Here is an 18,886-nt window from a genome sequence, read left to right as displayed (position 1 = left end):
GTGTCAACACATCTAATATGTCATACCAAAAGATTTCTCAAGTTTATAAGTCAAGGCAATAAGTATATGCCACAAGTTTAGATCAAAACCATATTTCATCATGTTACAAGAATGACTTGAATAAGGCACAAATAATGATTCAAAAATTCAAATTATAGGTCATGTAAGCCTCTTGGAGACCTCTCTATTATGTCAATAAAAAGATTCATTAAGGTGGCACAAGTGCAAGACCTCAAAAGTATCACAAGCAAACAAGTATGTGCATAAGCAAGGGAGGAAATGAGCCCAAAGATTCAAACAATTGAGCAAGAAATACACATTTTTTAGAGTTGAAATTTCACACTTAACATTATGCATGAAGCCTCTGATTACCATAGAAATTTGAGTTTAAAACTCCAAGGTTTAAGCCTCCAATCCATTCAATCAAGAAAACATAGCCAACTAGGTATACATGTAAAGAAATGGCTTGTAAACAAATTATGAGGCAAAAGTTATTATGTTAACAAAATTTATTAACAAAACCAAAATCTGCCTAAGTGGGGTGTAAAAGAAATAACTAAACAAACTGAAATCCTGTTGGAGGCGCGTTGGGCCTCAAAAGATGGGGTGTGGAAATCAAGTACGCTAAAGCCCAAAGCTTTGCAATCAGGAACTAAAGATATAAAAAAAGGGAGGTGTTGTAGTAGTTCTGAAGTGCACTAATCCTCTACGCATGTTATACTTGACCCAAAGGGTGTGTGATTAGCATCATGCGTTAAGCCCAAGTCTCATTCTCTCTTTGACAAAAATACCAACAAAAAAGGGAAAAGATTTAAACAATTTCATCCACCTCAAACATTTGAGCTAAGCTCCAGCCTCCGGTGGTGGAGCTCACACATGCAGAGAATGCCCTAATCATACAATTATAACATGCTAAGAAGGTGTCAATGAAACTCACCTGTTAAACTTGAATCGATGCAAATCTGCAGAAAACTCTACACTTCAATCTTGGATCTTGACGCATATGATGAGTTCCTCAATCGATTTCAATAAACTGAGAAATAAACTCAGCCTTCAGCTTGAGTGTTTGAAGATGAAGAAGAGGATGCTTGCTTCTAAAGGAAATCGGTACTGATGCTCAATGAGAAAGAGAATCCATGGATGATTCTTGTGGGATTAGAAGGAGGACGAAGATGATGGTGGTGATGGATGAAGTTTGTTATGGTGGTATGTTTGTTAGATTTGTTGATAATATAATAGAAATCGTGAGGGGGGAGAGAGAGAGAGAGTGAAGTAGAGAATGAAGGGAAGAAAGGTTTATGAAAACCGAGAAAAGAAAAAGTGAGTGAGTCCCCTGAAATGTGAGGTGTTGTGGTTTTTATATGAGAGTGTTTTATGGAAGGGAGTGCGTGGAGCAATAGGATGGTGTGATGTTGATTGGCTTCCTCCTAAACTTAGTATACAAGTTGTTGTACACTTGAGGAAAAGTCTCTCTCCTTTCATACATGCAGCCTTAGCTTGGTTAATTTTGAGTAATGCCAAGGAATATGTGCATATGCTGCAAATCCCACGCACCATATTGCACTTTAGCTTAGAAAAAAACTTGCAGGCTAGATATGATCAATGTCTATGACTCAAACTTTGTGCACACATAACTTTCTCTTCAGACCCTTACTTGATCCAAATTTATGGTCAATGTAAAGAAGAGCCATGATAGCATGATATTGATGTTGAGAAGTTTTTGAAGTGATGACTGCAAGCTCATGAAAATGATCCTCGAAGTTGTTTGATAATGAGTGAATCTTGAGTGCAACACCCCTGGGCTTGACTTGATATGTATTAGGAAGATCCTAAAGTCCCATATTGGTTGGAGATAGAGAATTGAAAGAATATATATAGAGGGACACTCCTCACCTTACCAACCGATTTTGTAAGGATGAGTTAGGTCAAAATCTAATATGGTATCAGAGCCTATCGATAGGGGTTTATAACTTGACATCCTCTCATCCAAATGCTAAACCCTTTTGATCAACAGAAAGAGCATACATTGTAGAGCAATTTTCGTGTTGATAATCTTTTGAAACAAAACCTAGAACATCATGTAAATGGTCTTCAAAGTCATGTGCTTGGACTGATTGGAGAACTTACAAAATTTCTCTAAGTATCGGCTTGGAAGCCTGAACTTCCTCTCTTCAGAACTTTTGATTTGAGCCTCGAACAGAGATAATTCCTTCCTCAAACATGTAGATTGCCACGAGAGGAGTAACTTAGTAGTTGTGCATACTTTGAATTGATGAATAGATCACCATGGAAATCAGCTCATAAGTCTTGCACTTGACCATTCTTCACATTTTCAAAAATATTTTGAAGTTTTGAACTTTCCATTTTTGGCAAGTTCTTATTGACAAACTTTCCCAAATTAGTAATTCCTAATCAAAACTTTGATTTCCATGATTCTTATGATATTTCTTGATCAATTTTCTTCAAATATTAAAATCATGAGTGTCAACCCTAATTTTGACCAGAATCTTGAAAAAAGTCAATTGTTGACTATAATGTCCCAAATTAATTTCTTGATCAATAGCTTTCAATCTTGACTTTAACCACTGAACAATCAATGAACTCAATGGAATACGCATGATGGACCTCATGACACTTCACAACATATCCCAACTCCTGAGTATAAGTCTTGATCAAAAAGTCAACCCTCTATTGACTTTGATCAAGAAACCCTGATTTAGGGACTAGATGAATTCCAAGTTTGCAAGTTTAAATCAGGGTATTGTGACTCATTGAGCCCTCAATTTTCCCTTTTGCTCAAATGGCCCTTCCAAAGGAATTCATGTAGATCCTCCTTTCTTGATATCTTCTTGGAGAAGAAACAACATCATGGATGAAATGCATCTGATTATGACCTATTGAAGTATGCATATGATTATGATCCAAACCTCTTCTAGGTTAAAAATAGGAGGACAAATTTTAGGGTGCAACAACCGCGTGTAAAGAAGATCTCTCTTATGAACTTGGTTGAGTTTTGATGAATACAATAATATCAACAAAGAAGAAAAAAGGTGGAAACAATGAAAGATCAAAATCAAATTATAAAACCATGAAGTTAAGGTTAAAAGTCTTTAAGTAATTATCTTTATCTTTGATAGATCACTTTTCAGTTTAAATATAACTTAAAGGCTCATAAAAACTCATAATTAAAATATGATATATTTTCAAATTAAAAAAATAGAAATAAGTGTTGAAAATTGAGTTTTTCAAAAGTCTAGAGAGTGATAATCTATTACCATATTTATGTATCAATTACATGCTAGTGCAACTTGTTTTCAACATACAAGAGTTAAAAACAATGGTAATCGATTGTCACATATATGTAATTGATATCATGATATTGGACGTGTATTTTTTATCTCACATTAAAAGTATGTAATCGATTACCACATACCTGTAATCGATTACATCATGTTGGGACAAACTTTTCACGAACCAATGTCACTTTTTAGCCTTACAATGATTCATGATGATTCTTTAAAGTGTTGTATTGATCCTTGATGTCTTATGTGATTTTATAAATATTAGTTTACAAATACGAAAAAGTTAAAAGAATGTTTAAACAAGATTAAAGAACCTATATTTCACATTTACTCATTTTAAGTGGTTTCTTATAATTCGAAGTTTTATGACTTTGTTAAATTTTTGAAAAACTAGAAGAAAGTTTTGAGCCTAAAAGGAAAATTAATATGAAAAGTGATATTGTTAAGAAGTCTATAATCCTAGTTTAGATTTGAAGATTCTATAGCCTACAAAATTCTTCTTCGCCTTTTAAGAGTGTGATTCTTAATTCATCATAGTGTTTGGTGAAGATGTATGTAAAGTAGAAAGTGATGTGTTTTCTTGGTTGAGTATTAAAAGTATTGAGAAGAGTCTTGGTGTGAGGCTCATAATTGAAAATCTTGATACACAATGAAAAATTCTCTAATCAAAAAGAAAGATTGGACGTACCCCTTCAGTTGGAGAAGTACTAGGATAAATATCATTTGTGTTTCTCTTTTTTCCTACCTTTTACATTCCACATTTTAATTTTTCAACACTTTACTTATTTTTATTTCCAAATTAATTATAAGTTCACAAACTCGCTTCTAGTAAAATAAATTTTCAAAATTAAGCTCTTAAATTCAGAAAAATCCGACAATCTTAATTCACCTCTCTCTTAAGTTGTTATCTAGTATTTACGGTTGACATCACAGTGAGCTTTGGGTAAATTATTCGTAGATTTAGTATAAATGGCCTCCTCTAAACTGTTTTTAGGTAAAGGTTCAAATATAAATAGAGCATCCAGATTCACCATATGATTTTTGAAAAATAAGAATGAAAATGTTCATTGAGTCTCATAATGTAGAAATTTGGAATGTAATTGAAGAATATCCTTTCATGCCTAGTATTACTATTGATGGTAAAGAACCACCTAGGATGTGTACTAAACAAAATAAAATTATTTTGTCTCTAGACATAAGTAAATCTAAAATAAACACTAAAAGTAGTTGTTTAACACGTAATAAGTGTGCATCTCTTGAGTAAAAAATTATTGAACTAAATCAAGTTATATTCAAATATGAAAAAGTCAAACATGGATTGGATAGTTTACTAAATGATCAAAAGTATGCAAATGATAGAAGTGGATTAGAATATTCTAAACATGAAAATTTTAGTGGAGCCAAAATTTTTTTTTATTAATCTAGCAAGGTATATAATAATGTTCAAATAAGATACAAAATAATTTTCAATAAAAAAAACTTATATTAAGAATACTTTATGTGCTCCTAACGAGAATGTGTCTTACAAAAAGGCTACATGTTTTTATTGTAATTATAAAGGATATACTCCTAATGCATGTCACATTTGAAAATTTAGTGAACTTAACTGTAAATATATATGGGTAGAGAAAGGTGTTAACCCTCACATACGCAAATCACATGATACCTAACATATCCTTTTAAATTTGTTTGGTAGAAACGCTCGAAAGACACAACCAACATGTTGTACTTTAATAGAGGTTGTTCAAAACATATAACTAGAAATAAATTAAAATTCTCAACTTTGATCCCAAAGTCTAAAAGAGATTTGCTTGAAAGACACAACCAACATGTTGTACTTTAATAGAGGTTGTTCAAAACATATGACTAGAAACAAATTAAAATTCTCAACTTTGATCCCAAAGTCTAAAAGAGATTTGTCACCTGTAAAGACGATAATAAAGGAAAAATACTTGAATACTACTTTTACAATACCCTTTACCACTATTGATATGATGTGCTATATGTTGAAGACTTAAAACTTGGAGACGAGTTTTAGATACTCATGGTTTGGAGACGAGTTTTAGATACTCATGGGTTTCACCTAATCAGAAGTAAGACGGGATATATAAAATATAAGTTCAGAAAAAAATATATTTTTAACTTAGAGATGAAAGTTAAGACATATTTAATATGTAATACAAAATGATAAAGAAATAAAAGGTGTGAACTATCAACTTCAAGCTTGATAGCTAAAATGGAAGAGATCCTCAAAAAATTTATGACAAAAAAGTACTACTCAAGTCAACAGAAAAAATGTATCGACATCAACAAGACCTACAGTGTTGTCGTAGACGGAATGTTGCACGGTTAATAATCAACACGAAAATAAAATTGATGTATCGAGGAATTAAACAACTAAGATATAGAAATTTTTTAAAATATTATAAGAAAAATTATTAAAAAATATATCAAAATTAATGAATTAGATAAAATATGATATCAAATAGAATATTAGAGTAGAATATGATCTATGCAGCTGATTTCACTTGCTGAAATTTAGTAAAATAAAATTTGGTTGTCAATGTATTAAAAAAAAACAGTTCCTATTAATTAATGCTATATTGTGCATTTTTTAATGAGTGACACAAAATCATTAAACAAAAAAAAATATTACATTCAACATTACTTAATATACAAAAAAAAAAACATTACTTAATATAAATTTTAATTATAATATCAAGTCAATAGCAGGCAGCCGTTGAATCTACTTTGAAGAAATTTCACATAGAATGTGAATATGTAATTATTCACAAAACCTTTAGAACAATAATAATTCACAAAACCTTTAGAACAATAATAATTCACAAAGCCTCTTGAACATATAAGTTATTATCAAAGTCTAATTTACACAATAGACTAATCATACATATAAATGCCAGAAATATCTTACTTCTATTGAGCCAGTTTTCCCTTTGCATTTGTAATGTTTATCACAGCACCAAAAAGTAAAAGTTTGTTTGATATGCAGTATAAAATACTCCTATAAAAAATTCAAACTATTGCCCACTCTTACCCAATAATAATACACAAGTATGTGATTATACTTTGTACAAAGATGAAGACTTGGGTAACAATTATTTTGATTTACTGCTGCCACCTGTACACGCAAATTGAAACAAATATTACATTAGAAATCTGAATTAATTATAAAAAATTTGTCAGTACCAAACTACTAAATTTTCACTTTGTCAATTCAAGTATTAGCATTGCTAAACTAGGGAACTAACCAGTCTCTATTTCTTCAGCAATAGGATCGGCTTTCCAAACGATATCTTTCAGCCCGGTAGATATATTTTTGTAGAACTGCAAATAAAGACAACTTGGTCAGAATATGCTCTTAGACTAGAAGATCAAAGATTTTTTTGGCCTATCTACAAAATCAACTTTTAAGGTGAAGACTGAATAAGCTTTAACGGTCTATTTAGACCTTATCTCTAGCGAATATGAGAGTTGCATATTTCCTTATATATGCAAACACATGATGATTTGTGAACTGAACTTACTTTGTGAAATTCCAGAGTATCTCCTTCAAACTTTCGCATCTCAACCATGTAAATTGAAGGGGCCACCTCCAAGATCTGGAAAGAAACACATATAAATGCATTAGAAACAGTCATGATTCTTGAATACAAATAAATTAGCATGAAGTACGCGTGAGATTATGAGAAAAAGATTTCAAAACATATACCTCTGTGGCTACAGATAGATGACCTTTCCGTCCAGTCTTTTCCCCGTGAATCCTTAACTGAAATGCAGAATAAAATATACGATCAGAAATAGAAACTTAACAGAAAATCATTATCGTCACAAAATTGGCCCTGATATGAAATCTGACTAAGCATAGGTTCTTTTACCTTGCAGTTGTTCTTCTTGACATCAAAACCCAGAGGTCCTGCAGCTGCCTCGATTTTTGAAATGATCTCATTCGCTGAACATTTGGATGTGAATCTTGTTTCCCTTTTAACAAGTCCCTAGTTACCATAATATACAACTATCTTTAACCACAATCAACAAATAGAAATACGTAAAGTTAAAGAGGTGAAATAAAAAAACAGAGAAATGTTATACATGTAATCTGATCATGATGTCAAACAAAATTTAGTTTTCATTTCTTCAAACAATGCCATGTCAAATTTCTAGAATAGGAAGCTCTAGAATTCAGTTTTTATATTAGATACACCTACCATTTGCTTCTCGAAAAGACTACTAAGGTTGAGGCCCTGAGATTTAGAGATAAGTTCAAACGCATTCATGGTCACAGGTGCAACAGGCCCCTCTTCATGCCTTTCAACAACACTATTATCCGAATCCTGTGTACCACAAAGAACATCCAGATAAGGCTAAAATCCAAAGCTAAGATGAACAGAATTTAATCAAGATAACCAAAATATCAAAAGACTTACCATAGAACCATTGAAAATAAAATTTACATCATCAAGACTAACATTAGCCTGTTCAAACACAGGAGGCGAATATCCCTTCTTGAACCACTCATTTTCAATCACCTCGGCAATTGTAATCCGCTGTTTCAAATCATTACGAGAAAAGAAAAACAGGTTGGTTTCACATATTTGATTTCACATTAAAAGATGGAAAGAGGAGTATTTACTACAAGCCAGATTACTAGAAAAGTACAATGAGATTAAGCAAAAATAATACAAGTTACACATACGGTGCGGGGATTGGGATCAAGGATTCTCTTGATTAGTTTCTTTGCACTTGAAGAGAACCATGGAGGACAGGCGAAGTCAGCCTTAAAAATCTGTCGCTCGTCATAGGGGAAAAAAATACACATTAGGCAGCACTATTATGAAAAAATAAATAAACTTCCCAATCACATAACTAAAAGTAAAAAAAGTTGATGTAGTGTGGTCATTTTGTAGAAATACTGGAGGTAGCATATCTTATAGTAGCTGGGATGGGTAGGCAATTAGGTACTACGATACAGATACAGTATATGCGTATGGCTGAGATATGACATTTTAAAAAAATGAAGGTTATGGAGTATGGCAATATAAAATATCAAAGATAAAATTTTGTTTCTATTATAGAATAACATGGTTACATGAAAAAGCTATATTGGTCAAATGACAACAAAACATCACAATAAAAATACTATATTTTTGCCCAATAATTCAAATTCTAAGCAGGCATATGTAAATCACGCTCTTAAAGTATCCATATCCCTATTATCATCAAACTGTTGTGAGAAAACCTAAAACAAAAATAATAATAATTCAAAGGTTAACAACAACAACCAAAATCTATTCCACTAAATGAGATCCGTTATTTGGGCTGAACGACGCCATAATGATCAAACAAAATTCAAAAATCATATCTAAATAAATTGTCAAAAGTACAACATTTAATAACAAATGAAATAAAATAATGATTATGGGTATGCATATAGTACTAAAAAAACCTTTCATAATTAATTAACATCACTGTTGTGCATATTCTAATATGCAAAAAAAATACAAAGATAGTAAAGATTCAAGAATTTCGATAAACCAATTAAAAGAACTACTGACAATAAAAGAAATAGAATAATGATTATGGGCATCCGTATAGTCCTAAAAATTCCTTTTATAATTAATTACAGTTAACACCCTGCTAAAAGGCTTAAATTTTTGTGCATTCTAATATGCAAAGAATACAAAGATAATAAGGACTCGTCTCGTCTGGTGGTCAGGAAAAGAGACATAATAGGATAAATGTATGATATCCTATATGAATCCAGAGTTCATGATACATCAGGAACATGATAAGTTAATCATTAAATTTATACTATTTTGCCTATCTAGGTAAAAAATTTATCCCAAATATGAGCTGGATTAAATATCAGCAACATAGGATTAAAAAAGTAATTAGTTATTCATCCCTATAAATGTCAAAATTGAAATTTAATAATATATAAATAAATAAACAAAAATAGGAATTCAATATTAAATTAAATAACAAACTTATTGAAAATAGAATATCTAAAAATAAAATATAATTAATTTAAAAAATGTACATGTTAATTTAAGTTTTTTATTAGGATGTTTCAAAAAAAATCATTATTCAAAATGTTATTTATACATATATAATAGAGCTACTTATCAACTTGTGATATAAAAAATTATTTATTTAGTAATGTTAATGGATTTTTTATAGCTATCATAAATTATTTAATTACTTTTTAAATTTTTTTCGCATTTTTTGTTAATTTTTTAATATTAAAAATAATATCATGTTTTCTATCATGTCACTGTCATATTCTATTTTGTATCTACCTCCTTATACTAGCATGTCTCTATCCTATATGCGCAACAAACATGCGTAAGGTTAAAAAATTTCTATATGTTAAATGTTCCCCACAAGTAACATCATAAACTTGAATTACCTTTTTATATAAAGCCATAAGATTGTCTTCTTCAAAGGGCAAATAGCCAGCCATTAAAACAAAAAGAATAACACCACATGACCAAAGATCTGCCTTTGCACCATCATACCCTTTGTTGTCGATCACCTAGATAACAAGGGAGCATGGATTAAAAAATATTTGTTGAGGAAATGGTAAGTAGCGGGTAGAGCTAAAATACCTCTGGAGCAACATAATTTGGCGTACCACATGTCGTATGAAGTAGTCCATCTTCCTATTAATAAATGATAATTAATATGATAATCAGCAAATGTTTAGTCATAATTAATTTAATCAACTTTAAAAGCCAGCCAACATAACTCACCCGAACTTGTTGAGGCAATGCACTCAATCCAAAATCCGATACTTTAAGCGTTCCATTAGCGTCCAGCAACAAATTCTCAGGCTTTAATAGAAAAAACATATTAACAGTTAGTTTTTTATTCTTTTTTCAAAGCTTGTATCTCTTTCACACACACAAGCCATCCATGGTTAGGTATGTATATTCCCTCAGGAAAAAATAATTCTTTTACTGAGAATGCATTGATGAAATAATAATCTCTTAAAAATAGAAGCAAAAGGAAAAATGTGAATAAGAAAGTAATATACACCTTTAGGTCTCTGTGACAAACACCTCTACTATGACAGTAATCCACAGCACATATAAGCTGCTGAAAGTATTTTCTTGCTTCATCTTCTTTCAACCTCCCACTGCGTGCCTGGCTCAAGTGAATAACAGGAAAAGCAACAAAATAAGAGGTAATAAAAGAACAAAGCTTGCTAATATAAAGAGTTCTGGCCTTCAAAGCACACATAGAGGTAAAAAAAATGCCATACAATTTTGTCAAACAGCTCTCCACCAGTCACAATTTCCATTACAATGAATATCTTTGACTTGTTAGCTATCACCTACACAAGGAATTTGTAATTTACAATGCAGAGGGAAGTTAGAAAAGACTGGAAAAAATGGGAAAAATATGATAATAGAAATAAACCATGCAAATGTAAAATACTTTGAAGCAATTATTTTACTTCCTTCTAACCTCATGCATACGAATAACATTTGGGTGTCTAATCAGTTTCATTGTTGATATTTCTTGTTTAATCTGCATAACAGTGAACAACAGAATATCAGGAAAAGTAGAGTATTTGTGCTTCAGAGAAAATAAAATAAACCCAGAAATTTAGCAGAAGTTGTTCATGCAAACCATGCCAACATGTTGAAGGATTCACCAACAATGTTTTATTGAAATTTAACTTCAATACTAAATATAGACTACTAAACATTTTTCGCACTACCACACAAAATACCCAGTAATAGTATTAAACTTGAATAGTTGACCTGTTTATTAACTATTGCCAACACATAAAATAGTTTGAAAACCACTGTTAAGAAATTTCTTACAAACACTATTTATATTATTTTTTCCTAATTTTATTTATATTCTCTATGCGAAATTCAGACGGGAAAGTTTGGATTTAAGAAATACTTTTTTCTTTCCATATTAATTACTTTGCTAAAGTCAAATGTCCCAATAGAACTGTACCAGAAATAAGATGAATAGAGAGATCTTGTTGCAGATACAGTGCTGATCAGTACAATCGTGAGACAGAATCAGTGTTGTCGATGGCGGAAAGCCAAAATCCCGCCATCCCAGCCGCTTTGCGGCGCCATTATAGCGGATTATGGCAAAAAAAAGAACGCAATATCAGGCGATATTTACCATTGCTTAGCCCAAAAATTGCCATGTATATCTGCCATGGCTACTATTTGATAACATTGCACAGAATCATAGATCAAGAATGAAAATACGGAAAAATCTCTCTGCTTCTGAGGTAGTCAAAAGACCTGGTTCTATCACTCCCAAATTTCCATTCCAGGTCTAAAACATGTCCTCTATTATTTCCTCCTATTCTTCACATACACAGTTTCCTATTCTACTAGCTAATGGCTGGTAAAGTGTACCATATTCCTTTTTACAAACACACGAAATTCAACACATTTTATAAGTTCAATTCCATTAGTCTGGAATTGCACTATTTATAGAAAGGACATATTTCCGATTTCCAGGCCAACTCATACCACACGTTTTCTAAAATATCAATATTGTCAGCAGAAGAACTAGCTCTCATAAACTGTAACAAGGATACTTATGTGAAAAAAGGAACCGTTCTTCTGTTTTATCAAGAAGGAAACTATCTGTGGTGCATGCAATCTCTTGGTTGGAGCAAAATGCTCGCGTCTTTAAGGATGTCAGTTTTGCATAGAAAACATTTCAACATGCAAAACCTGACACCTCTATCATGCTCAGAAAATAACTTTGCTTTACACACTTAAACTATGAAGAAAACAAACAGATGCCAAATTCATATTTTGACCAGCCGTGATATTCCAAATCAGATTTAAAAACTCAACAAACTTTTTACTCCGGCTGTACAAACAACTTACTAAAAACTCAAAATGTTTCCAAAACCTACCCTAAATCATAATCATTTAATTCAAATTTGCATCAGTATCATTGATAGCAGATGGCGGTCCATGGCAGAGACCCAAAATCCTGCCATACAGGCCGCTTTGCGATGCGGTTATAGCGGATTATGGCGGAAAACACGCAATATCTGCCAATATTTACCGTTTTGGCGCCGTTATTGGCGGTTATTTGATAGCACTGATTTGCATTTTTACTTTTTATTTAGTAATAACTTTTCAATGATCCATCCACAGATTAAATCAAAGAGTCAAACCAAAAACACAGAAATAAATCAATAATTCACATCAAATCAAAATAAAAATTAATAATCAAACTCTAATTCCATATCAGCGCACAAAAAATAAATTAACAACAATTCTTCTTCTGTTTCATTTCAATTCAGAAATATCTTCAATTATTTACTATTTCATTTTACTTATTTCTCCATGCAATAAATAGCTAGAACTATCATCAACAAATCAATGATCAAATAGCATTCAACTTCAAAAACAAAACAAAAAAAATCTGCAAATGCAACAATGAAGAACGAAGAGTAATCAAATCAACATAGATTCATACAGAAAATCAAATCAAATCAAAACATAATTCACAAAAACTGAACCTGACGAATCATCTTATGCTTGAGAATTTTCTCCTTATCAAGAATTTTGATAGCTACATGCTCTCCCGTTTCAATGTGCCTCGCAAACTTCACCTTCGCGAAATTACCTTCTCCTAACGTCCTACCTAGCTCATACCTCCCCGCTCTTGGCCGTCCGCCGCCGCTGCTGGTTCCACCGACGTGCGACGAACGTGATGTCATCTTCTTTCTCTCTCTATAACAAATTTTCAAACTATTTCACTTTCTCTCTCTAGACTATATATTAGAGCCTCTTCTTCTTACACGGTTGCCAAACCTGAGATTTTGAGAAACTCATTTGAGAAGAAAAAGAAATCAAAACTGAAAAGAAAAAAAAAACACGGTTTCTATTCAAAAGCTCGTGGTTGGTAGGTTGGTGACCGTTGGATCGGATGAGAATCTCATGATGATGTGATTGTGGAAGAATCAGAAAGAAAGAGAATTAGTAAATTTTTGAATGGTTTTGGGTTTAAAGTGTTTCTGGCGTTGTAAGGTGTATGATATTTTTGGTGTTCAAGGAAGAAAGAAAGAAAGAAAAAGTGGTCAATCACGGAAAACGCGTTTTTTTTCAACGTCTGGTTTATTTGGGGGAGGCTTAACTGTCACATGGCAAGGAATATGCCATTGGATCTACATTTTTTATTATGAGCCATTGGATCTAGATGTTTTGGTTTGTAGATTTCTTTGGAATTATATGAATTTGAGTCTTTTACTATATACATTGGAATTATTGAATAAGAGAAATAATTAATTGTGATATAAAATGTGGTTATTTGTAGTATCGGTTCCACCAATGAAAAGCTTACGTCTGTTATAACAAAATGGATAGAATATTGATTCTACCAAAACTAAAGGACTATGTAAGTATGATGACATGTTGTGCTACTATAGTACATTTTATTTTTGACTTTTTGTATAGATATATATGATTAAATAATTTCCTGACGTAAGGGCTTCTTTGTTAAATTATATTTATATTTAATATTTAATATTTATATATAATATGAATATATCTGTAAATGTTTATTAATCTTCGGATTTGGTTGGATTTGGGTGAGTATTCGAAGCCGACACCTCTAAATTTTTTACAATAAAAAATATTATTTTATGAAGGAAGTTTTCTAGATTGGTTACTAAAATATTTATAGAAATAAATGTTTGACATGTGCATCTTTAAAGAAATTATATTGTTAGTGCTTAATAATAAACTTTAATGAAAAGTAGAAATTTTGAATTAAATGTAGTAGTTTTAAATTTTGAGAAATTACCCATTGTTAGTTGGTCCAGTGGTGATTGGCGCTGGATTTAGTAGGGAGAACTACGGTTCGATCCCCACTACTGCGATCGGAACTCGCCCCCAACCGGACTTAACTTATAAAGCCAAAAAAAATAAAAAATTTTGAATTTTTAAATAAAATTTTGAATTTTTAAATAAGAGATAGGAGTATTCAATGCTAATCATTGGATTAATCAAGAGAGAGAAATAATAATTATATTAAATATTTTAATAAATAATTTATTTCTCTCTCTTGATTAATCCAATGGTTAGCATTAAATTCTCTTATCTCTTATTTAAAAACCCTCTTACTTGATACATTCCATATATATATATATATATATATATATATATATATATATATATATATATATATATATATATATATATATATATATATATATATATATATATATATATATATATATATATTAGTCGAATACCCGTGCGATGAACGAAAATTTTGTTATATTAAATTATTATATTAAAAAAATTATAAAATTAATTTATAAGTTTAATAGATAAATTAAAATTATATTTGTCATTATTTTAATTTTAAAATAAATGAAATGAAAAAAAATAAAAATAATAAGTCATATACATGTATTGTGAGAGTTAATGTTATAGATTTATTAATATTAGTATAAGTTTGTTGAAATTAATAAATAATTATAATAAATTAGTAACACTTATTTAAAAATATTAAAATTTAAAGTGGTGTTTGTAACTTCATCCATGACACAGTTATATCTGAAAAACAACAATAAAATGAAAGTAAAACATAACTATAAAATAGAATTTATAATATAAGAAAAGTTGTTGTTCTATAAATCACAAAAATATCATTTTGTTAGCTTAGTCTAAATTAATAATTTGGGGGTAAAAAAAGTCTTTTTTTGATTTTTTCCAACTCACTTTTCACTTTCCAACTCACTTTTCATTTTTCATCTTTTTACTTTTCACTTTTGACTTTTTATAACTTTATTGTTATTATTTCTAATAAATTGTTAATCAAAATATTTCAATAAATTATTTTTTTAATAAAAAGATTATTATGGTCATTTTAAATGATTGTTAATTTACATTTAAAATAGTATTTAATTTTTAAAAATTAATTTTAGTAATTGAATATTAATAACGAAGAAATATTATTTGAAATAATTTTTATTTTAAGATACAATATTTTTAAGAAAATAATAATAATTTTAGTTTTAAAAAAATTATTTCAATTAAAATGAATTTACAAATATACTTGAAAAGGTGTGTTATTGGATAAAATACAAAAATGTGCGTCATTTATCTTTAACTTTAATTTATATGATTCAAAATATTATTATATGTCATTAATGAAATTTATATAATTAAAATAATGTTTGCACAATTAAATATTAAAAAAATTATTCATTATTAATGTTATTTTACAAAAATATGTTATCAATGTGTGTATATGTGTGTGTATATATATATATATATATATATATATATATATATATATATATATATATATATATATATATATATATATATATATATATATATATATATATATATATATATATATATACCCTCTGTTTTCGTAGATGCACATCCAGAAGTACCCCATATTTTGAAAAAATTTGCTTTCTTTCGTAGATGCATCTACGGAAGCGTATAAAACATAGTGAAATTTGAGATTTTCCTAATTAGAAAAATTTCAAGTTCCGTAGATGCATCTGCGGAACACTATTGGCAAAATCCATCAAACATTTTTATAAACCTTTCCGTAGATGTAACTACGGAATATTTTTCCCAATTAATTGAGAATTTGGGATTTTCTCAATTGATTGATTACATCTACGTAATCGTTAAAACATAATGAAATTTGGGATTTTCCCAATTAATTGGAAAAATCCCAAATTAAGTTACAAATTAATTGAGAAAATCTCAAATTAATTTCTCAATTAATTGAGAAAATCTCATATTAACCGTAGATGTATCTACGGAATTGGGAAAATTCGACGTTTCACTATGTTTTAAGGGGTTCCGTAGATGCATCTATGGAAGAGACCAATTTTTTTTTAAAAAATGATTCCGGAGATGCATCTACGGAAGCACAAGGACAAACTGGTCAATTCGGTGGTACTTTTAAAAAAAAAAGTGCTTCCGGAGATGCATCTACGGAAGCACGAGAACAAGTCTCATGTTGTTTATATTGCTCAGGTTTCTAGAGTTTTTTCCGTTTTGTTTGAGTCTTGTTTGAGTCTCTCATGTTCTTCTTTCGGATATAAGGAAAGTCTAGAGTCTAGGTTATGGTTGTCAATTTGTGACAAGCATAGGGTTTAAGGGTAGTGATCAGATATTTTTTAGTCTGAGGTCATTCTTTACAGTTGTTTTGTTAAGAGTAGAGTCTTGTTTCGTGTCGTGAACACAAATTGTCTCTTGTGTTCTAAAGTCATTTTATAGAGATGTGTTATCTCTATGGATAGTCAGAGTTTGTTGGAGTTTAGGTATCGAACGAACTTATGTCTTGGGTGATGTCAACATCACAATGTGCTATTATCCTGGAAGAGTGTCTAGGAATATGCATGCGAAGTTTGAAAAAGCGACATTATTGTCTAAAGTGACAGTTCAGACATAATGTGGATTAGAATGGGAAGGTTCTAATCTTGATGTTAGTAATGTGTTCTACCAATACATAATTACTTTCATAATGAAGACTTCACTTCGTGAAGATGACTATGAAGACAAAAGTTCTATGATCTGATCAATACAACTGAAGATAAGGAGGATCCTTCCAGTTCAAGACAAAGAGTATGTTAATCAATGACTGATATTGAGAAACATCATCAAGAAGGATTTCAAATTTTCTTAAGCAGACCATGATTTGATACAAACATGGTAAGGTTATGCTCAACAAAATACAAGAAGTGGAAGTTCTTTATGTTGAGGCTATGGCAACCTCTATGTGGGTGCATCTAATGTCAAGAGGTCGTCAATTGATCATTTCTGGTGGAGATACGTTGATAGACAAGGGTCTTTTGTTGAAAGAGATATGAACCTTGTGGAAGATACTGGTAGTACTAATGTCAAACACAATGTCATAACATCTTAATTTCTGGTGTGAATATCTATTGTAAAGGAGCAACATTGCTATAGTGAGTGTGTTCAGCATGATAGTTGAACAGAGGGTGAGGCTCTTGAAGATATGAAGATGCGTCATAAGTTTTCCATTCATCATTACAAGGTTTTCCTTGAAGAAGCTCCGACTATCTCAGATAGGGGGTGACTTCTTATGTCAAGAAAAATCAGTATATTGAACACAATTGTGATTTGTGTTCTGAGTTACTGGAATTGGTGGACAGTTTTCTCTCAAGTTCTTTCTTAGGATCTAAGCTAGGATTTGGTTTCTAGTTGAAGACTGAGAAAGGGTTATCTTATGCCACCATTGGTCCTCCAAGACAAAGGCCTTCTCCCATCGTCTTCCTCGTGTACATCAGTCCAATCTTTGTCATATTATGGCTAAAAAGGGGGAGAGAAGTGTCATTTGATTTTGCTACTGTCAAAAGAAACAAAGAATTTTGTAGTATAAAGACAATGCAGACTGAAGATGTTATGATGTGGTTCAAGACCTGAAGAACTGAAGAGCCCAATTCTGAGAATGTAAAAGTCTATTCTTTGTTGTCTTGAAAGTTGAAGCTTTTATGTTTTGCTGCATTTTCATGTATGTATAAGTTTTAGCCAAAATATGCCAAAGGGGGAGATTGTTGATGTTTTTATTGGCTGATTGACATCTATGTTTGGCTAAAATATAATAGCAGCAAAATGTAATACAATGTATAAGTCTTGCAAATATAAAAGAACAAAACAGGTACAAGCAAGATGTTATATGGAATGTCATGACATCAACTCATGACATAGCGCCTGCAGAACTGGAATGAAGATTCAGTTTGATACTTGTAACACCCTTCTAAACCCCTGAGGAAAATATAATATAATCAGAGTAATAAAACAACAAGGATGCTACAATTATTAAAATAAATAAAAATACCAAGTCGATTGTCATGCTTTATTTGAATTTAACCAATATCAAGCATATTTTTAGCACAGCGGAACTTAATTCAACAGTATTAGGAAAACATATCCACACAAATACTCAATACATAAATCCATAACCAAAATGTAAACAATGTATATCAAGTAACGCTAAGACTATCGATCCCAGTGTTACAATCAGAGCATGACTCGACACGAACTACGGGCTAGCCTACAAGCTATCTTCACCCAATCAAGACGCCGCTACATCCTTAATCTGAAATCATCAAAGTAAGGGTGAGTTTCATTCGAATTAATAGCCATTATGCAACCATAAGCAATAAAATCTCATAACAATTATCATCCACTCAATCATACATGTAATCAGAAATTATTACAAGCAAGCACATGTACATAAGTATCGTCTAACACACCACACAAACATTCAATTATATTAAGCTATAGTGCAATGAATGGACTGACACTAATGCATGTGGTACCAAAATTCGTGAAATCATATTCACAGGACTTCTCTCTTTGATACTGCCCTCTAGTCGCTCACACCCCACATGGGCACACGACTACTGCCTCATCGCTCACACCCCACATGGGCACACGATGACTGCCTGCTAATCTCCGCACAATGGGAATTAGCCTTCCAATGCAAATGATTCATGAATGAATGCACACATGTCACATACTTATAACATCATATATCATCATCAATCCGATGCTCAACAT

The 18,886-nt window shown here is 31.0% G+C and overlaps 1 protein-coding gene across 1 annotated transcript; it reads right to left on the bottom strand.

Moving 5' to 3' along the window:
* Positions 1-6,117: 6,117 nt before the first annotated feature.
* On the bottom strand, positions 6,118-13,428 carry LOC131641445 (CBL-interacting serine/threonine-protein kinase 23-like). Its single transcript, XM_058911739.1, has 16 exons — positions 13,240-13,428; positions 12,841-13,135; positions 10,791-10,853; positions 10,585-10,656; positions 10,359-10,466; positions 10,073-10,153; positions 9,929-9,982; positions 9,730-9,855; positions 8,017-8,106; positions 7,748-7,867; positions 7,529-7,654; positions 7,199-7,315; positions 7,033-7,089; positions 6,848-6,922; positions 6,572-6,647; positions 6,118-6,441 (listed from the first exon to the last, which is right to left on the bottom strand). Exons 2-16 carry the CDS (start codon positions 13,039-13,041, stop codon positions 6,419-6,421), a joined length of 1,389 nt encoding a protein of 462 aa, XP_058767722.1. The 5' UTR covers positions 13,042-13,135; positions 13,240-13,428; the 3' UTR covers positions 6,118-6,418.
* Positions 13,429-18,886: the final 5,458 nt, after the last annotated feature.

The sequence above is a fragment of the Vicia villosa genome, unplaced genomic scaffold, assembly GCF_029867415.1.
Source record: "Vicia villosa cultivar HV-30 ecotype Madison, WI unplaced genomic scaffold, Vvil1.0 ctg.003754F_1_1, whole genome shotgun sequence".
NCBI classification, from domain to species: domain Eukaryota; kingdom Viridiplantae; phylum Streptophyta; class Magnoliopsida; order Fabales; family Fabaceae; genus Vicia; species Vicia villosa.
Note: the sequence above shows the minus strand (reverse complement) of the source record. Positions and strands in the feature narration are given on the sequence as shown.

Coding starts and splice junctions, on each gene's coding strand:
- LOC131641445 (XM_058911739.1), bottom strand. CDS start 13,041: ATGACATCACGTTCGTCGCACGTCGGTGGAACCAGCAGCGGCGGCGGA. Junction 10,657..10,790: donor ATGTTATTCGTATGCATGAG/GTTAGAAGGAAG, acceptor TTCCTTGTGTAG/GTGATAGCTAACAAGTCAAA. Junction 7,316..7,528: donor GTCTTTTCGAGAAGCAAATG/GTAGGTGTATCT, acceptor TATGGTAACTAG/GGACTTGTTAAAAGGGAAAC.